The sequence below is a fragment of the Mesitornis unicolor genome, unplaced genomic scaffold, assembly GCF_000695765.1.
Source record: "Mesitornis unicolor isolate BGI_N332 unplaced genomic scaffold, ASM69576v1 scaffold35941, whole genome shotgun sequence".
NCBI classification, from domain to species: Eukaryota; Metazoa; Chordata; class Aves; order Mesitornithiformes; family Mesitornithidae; genus Mesitornis; species Mesitornis unicolor.
In genome coordinates this window covers 2,747-8,273 of record NW_010163745.1, presented here as the reverse complement: position 1 = coordinate 8,273, position 5,527 = coordinate 2,747, and the positions used below count along the sequence as shown (strand labels likewise).

The following is a 5,527-nucleotide window of genomic DNA, read 5'->3' as shown; positions in this document are numbered from 1 at the left end:
GTTAAGGAGAGCAATCGAGAAAACCTGATGGGCTTTGTACAGAGGCAACTTAGGACTGGTATAGTCAGTGCTCAGTTAAAGTTAACAAGCTTGCCTGACCCTTGTAAACCCAAGGATTAACCACTTGTTTTAAGTGTATGGAGCCTTTCTTGCCCTGCATGTGTGCTTTCCCAGTGTGCTTGTTGCTCAGGCACCAAACTATTCTTGACCAGAAATCAAGGCTGTAGAAAAACCACCATATCTTCTGTGACCTGTATCAATGTTAAATTTAGCACTGCCTGAATTATGCTTACTGCTGATTCACTAAGGTCTCTAAAATCACAGATATCTTTCACAGCCTGATGCTGTGGTACTACAGCTTCCATAAGGATGTACACTGTGGTTCTATACAATTAAGGATTCCACTCAACAATGAATATTACAGCTATCCTCATGGATAAATCTAAGTCTCTTCATATTGAACTGCAAAACGTTATCCAGACATAGACCAGTTGAAAGAGCTCATCTCATAGTTTTTTCCAGTACAGTCATCACCTTTTCCTTTTCAGTCTCAATTCATTGCGCCAAAAAGAAATCAGAACTTAAATATTCTGCATTTAAATACTCATACTGTACATACAGCATATTAGAGTAGGTACGTAACAGTTGCACAGGTAACACCAGGCTGTTGTGAAACTCAGCTCTATGTCAAAGTGTCATTTCAAAGAATTGCTAGTTAGGACTTAATTCAACTTGAAGGGGACCATAATCTACCAAATGTCAATAAACCTGTTCTTAATTAATGTGATTCTTGCTATAGATTTCTATAGAACATAAGGAGTAGTATGGCTTGCCAGTTGTTACTACTGTTTTTGTTTTTCAGGCTACATCTGTGAGAGGAAAGACTTACTGGTAAATGGCTGCTGTAATGTCAACGTGCCCAGTACGAAGCTGTACAGCTGCGCCAGCTGCCTTCCCAATGGCTGCTGCAGCGTGTACGAGTACTGCGTCTCCTGTTGCCTGCAGCCCAGCAAGGTGTGTAGACTTTCTCCTGCTTTTCAGGTGTTCTCAGGTTCCTCTGTGGCTAAAAGTGCTTGTTTATGAGGAGCTTTTTCCTTAGGGGACAGTTCCTTTTCTTTGAAGGATGAGGAGAGTCTGCAAGGACCGTATGGCAAGCTATAAATAAAGCTTTACAAAAATTCATCCTTCCCACCTTTGGGAGGAAATATTGGGAGCCTTGCAAAATGTTTCAGCTTCAGGGGAATTGCATTTTCTGAAAGGAAACGATTGCAGGAAAGCTATTCCAGCCAGTATCAGTTTTGCAATTAGCACTTCCCTGTATTCTGTTAGCTTCTCAAGGCTCTCTTCCAACTGCTGGGGTTCTGTGATGTGTTAACCTTTTAGTGCTTGCTAGAAACTCTAAGTGGAGTTGCTTACCATTCCTCTGATACTTTTGCTGTGTAGGTTAAGGTGGGCTTTGATTACTCCCTGATGAAGTACAGTTTGTGTTTTTTTGTTTTGTCATCTTTTTTTGCTAATCACTTTAGCAACACCTTCTGGAACGTTTCTTGAACCGGGCAGCCATTGCTTTCCAAAACCTCTTCATGGCAGTGGAAGATCGCTTTGAGTTGTGTCTGGCGAAATGTAGGACTTCGTCACAGGTAAGATGCATGTCCAGGGCTCAAAAATGAGAAAATACCCCAAAAGTGCCTTTGGAAAATGGGGCTGGTCCTATGAATGGCTGCTCTGTTGTGCTTGCATTCAGATGTGTGGAATGTGTGGGCATTTCATAAATGCTGAAGCTGTGGCTGAGAGCTAATCTGAAGGCAGTCCTCTGATTTATAAGTTGAAATAGTAACATCAGTAGTAAATGAAGGGCAAAGTGCGTATTTAGGGCACAATGAATTGTATGCTCTCTTTAGAAAAGAGGTACTTAACTAAAAAAAGACTAGCTGAGTTCAGTGACCAGTGAAGATCTCGGATGAGTTCTGGGGAAGATCTCGTAAGGATGATCTCATAAGAGTGAGAGTTGTTCCCAGTAGCTTCAGAATACTGTTTACATTATGGTACATTTTTAGACTTACCGTATGCTGACAGTCATCTGCATAGTAACTCAAAGTGTGGGGGTTTTTGGTTTGTTGCTTGTTGTTTGTTTTTTTTTCTTTTTAAGAACAAAGGAAAATTTCTGTTACTCATGTGATTTTATTAGAAGTTTTGGTCTAAGCAAGCATTGGCCCTCTTAGGAAGTGCTAGCTTTATCAAGAAAAATGCGCACACTTCAAGCAGCAACTTTGTTTTGCCTTGCTGGCTTAGGACATCCGACAATACTGCCTGAGCATTTTTTAATTTTATTTTTTATTTTTTTTTTTAAATATTTACTCTGTTTCCGGCTATTTGGGTCGTCTCCTGAAAAGGAGGTTCTGGGTATTGTTCAACACTGAAGTGGTATTACACAGCAACTGCCTTCTGTGTGTTGGGAGCGCAATGTTGTTTGACTCCAGATGATACTCTACTGTGTAGAAGAATTTGGGAAATTTTTTTGTATACATATAAATGCTCTGGCTTTTGGCCCTCAGTGAAGGGAGGTATTGTTTAAGTATGTGTGTGTTGTTAAGGCTTCTCCTCATTTTCCTGACAGAGCGTGCAGCATGAAAACACCTATAGAGATCCAATTGCAAAATACTGCTATGGTGAATATCCCCCAGAGCTTCTGCCTGTTTGAAAGCTGCATGATCAAAGCAAGAAAGGAAAGGAACTGGAGACTGGAATCCAAAAGAGCAAGACAACAGCTATTGCTTTACAAAAGCCTCAGTGTAAATGGCTGATGTTGTTTCTGGGGACACACACAGAGCTGTACAGTGGAAGTGATGGACTTCAGTTCTCTGGAATTGAATCTTGCTTTCTTCAGTTTGTTATGCACCTGCTTTAGAGTACTAGTACATTCTTTGGATACTTCCTCTAAATTTTAGGATGCATGGTGTTCTCTAGGCTATAAAACATCATGAGAAAAATATCTAATGCAGCTTTGCAGCTGTACATGGAGGTTCAATTGTCCAGAGACTTTCCAGAGTGACAGTAATAATTGGAGGATTTCTGCTTTTAGAGAGTAAATAAAGCATGCCTGTTGTGCCTCTCTCTCTGGAGCACCTCTTGACATGCATGGTGTGCACTACATATGTAATTATGAATTATTTATTCATTTTATATGGATTACTAGCTGAAAGTATTGATGCTTTGCATAGCTAGTTGTTGATGCCTTTCAGTCCCTGTTTTGTTATGTCAAATAGGATATTTTAGATCCTGACTAAAACTGATTCATTTTTTTTCCTCCTTGGTCTAAAGGAACTGTACTGGGATTTGTCACAATAGCGCTTATGTTTCTCTTGGTGAGTTTAAAGCATTCAGAACTCCAATGGAGTTGTTATTACTTCAAAGTGCCATAGCATGAGAGGAGAGGAGAGCAGAGCAGGGATCTGCCTGGGATGTTAATTGTCTGTAAATACTTTCTGTGTTACTCTGCAGCAGTTTCCTCAAAGAGAAGTCCTCGTCTTGTAAATCGCTCTCTGCTAGTTCCCTTTCTGACAGGGAGCACTGAAGATTTGTTTGCTTGAACTTGTTCAGGCCTTGGAAATTCAAATCTGCTTCACGCCTGGTTGTGCAGGAGGCAAAGGGTGGAGTTGTTCTAGGATTTCAGTTTAATGATGTCCTTGTGCATGAAATAATTAGAATGTCAGAATATGGCGCAAGCCCTCCTCTGAGGACAATTGCGTTGCATGAGTTCAGTTAAACAGCCATAATGGTTTTGATTTGCTGTTTGCTGCTCTGAAATTTTGGTCTGATCAGAATGGCACTGGAATAGGGTTGGTTCTCCCACAATTTCTCCTAGTTCTCTGATGTTGCAATTTAACCTGTCTCCTTCTTAAGGCCACACAACACAGAAAAGATGGATAGAGAACCTGTGAAGTGCTGACTAAACTTGTGCTCCCCCTGCAAGTCACTGGGTGAAGTCCAAGCACTAGACAAAATTGGGCACTCTTTCTATATGCAGAGCCTCATTTCTCTTGTTCTTACCCCATCCATCTCCTCCATGATTTTAACTTTGTGTTTGCTTGTTTAAACCGATACTTCTGTTCCCTGACTGAAATAAAACAATCCACAGGCGCTTTAAAAACAAACTCAAAACCCAAGCATAGTGAGAGAATATCCTGGTGCAAAAGATCTGTAGAATGCTATTGCAATTACATATGATACAAACAAGAAGTTGTGTTACCAGCCATCTGATAAAATCCACTTGCATTGTTTTCATTGTTCTTTCCCAGAAGCCGTCAAATGAGATAATGGTTTCGTCAGCAGATTCTCTTGAAAATCTTGTTTTTCTAGAAGCTTAAAAGCTTTAGCATTAGCAGTTTATCCAGCTGAAAATCTGTCTCTCCTTTGCTGCCCTCCTCTGGCAACTTGCTGCAGCAGACATGAGACAGTGTGAAGATGTAGTGTGAAATGCTGTCTTAAGAGGGTAGCAGAAGTTATTTCTTTTTTTCAGTGTTAAACAGATACTTCACCCCTGTTCCAGCACTTGATAACTGTTTTCTTTAGGGAAGGCCATCAGGTTGGTCTGTTCGATCATTACTGCTGAGATGTATTCCAGCACTTCATGGTTTTGCTCCACTACTGATGAGATCAAGATACTGATGGCTTGTTCTTGCTTTCTTTTCCAACTTGGTATTGATTCCTTTGTAGGTGATAGACTTGAAGCAGTAATTGTAAGAAATCTTAAGAGCCTCCCTGGTTGTTGAGCTGTTCAGTTAGTGTCTATACTATATGTTAAATCATTAAAAATTTATCCGTGTTCCAAAATACTGCCTGTCCTCATGTCTTTCCTTGAACTACAAGGCAACTGTACCAAAATGTAAGTTTGAAGAATGCAGTGGAGCAGAGTGGAGCACTAACTTGAATGTGTATAATAAAGGTAAGCAAGCAGAGGCAAACAGAATTGATTTTATTTCAATCTAAGAAAAGAGCATGCTTCTCTCAATGGTGCACGGAAAGACCTGGCCCTTTGCAAAAGTGGATTGAGCAGGGAATGGAATGCAAATGATTGCTTCATGTTCTGAAGATACTGTAAGAAATGTCAAATCTGTGCTTCCTAGTAATAATTCTGTGTGGCTTAAGTGATGTTCATCCCTCTTGCAAAAAACCCTGGTGATTCTGTGGTTGTCAGTGGCTGGCTGACATCTGTTTGTCAGCTAAGAGCCTCAGGTTGTTGATTTGCGTTTGGTGGCAGATTTAATGAGAGCACTTGATGGAGCAACTTGCTCTGCTTATCTGCACTGAGGCCAGAGCTGGGGATAATTGAATGGGTTGTGTACTCCTCGATTTCTGTAGTTTACAAGAATATCAATGCTAGTGAAAAATGGCAGCAGCTGACATCTAGTGAGGAACAGGTATAGTATTTAGCTGTACCAATTTGGAAACAGTAACCTATGGCAGAAGGGCAAAGCAGTAACTGCTGTTTTCAGTGAATTTATACGTGAGCCATTGGCTTCAAAAG

At 40.5% G+C, this 5,527-nt stretch overlaps 1 protein-coding gene across 1 annotated transcript in view; it reads left to right on the top strand.

The window, feature by feature from the left end:
- The window catches only part of LOC104548146 (chromosome unknown open reading frame, human C12orf49), a gene marked incomplete at its 5' end in the record, with an annotated part of 3,432 nt that extends 534 nt beyond the window's left edge, over positions 1 to 2,898 (top strand). Inside the window, 3 exons of the mRNA XM_010194085.1 lie at positions 863 to 1,014; positions 1,527 to 1,640; positions 2,618 to 2,898. Coding sequence (XP_010192387.1) covers positions 863 to 1,014; positions 1,527 to 1,640; positions 2,618 to 2,701 — 350 coding nt within the window. The remainder of the gene's footprint in view (positions 1 to 862; positions 1,015 to 1,526; positions 1,641 to 2,617) is intronic.
- Between the last annotated feature and the right edge of the window lie 2,629 nt (positions 2,899 to 5,527).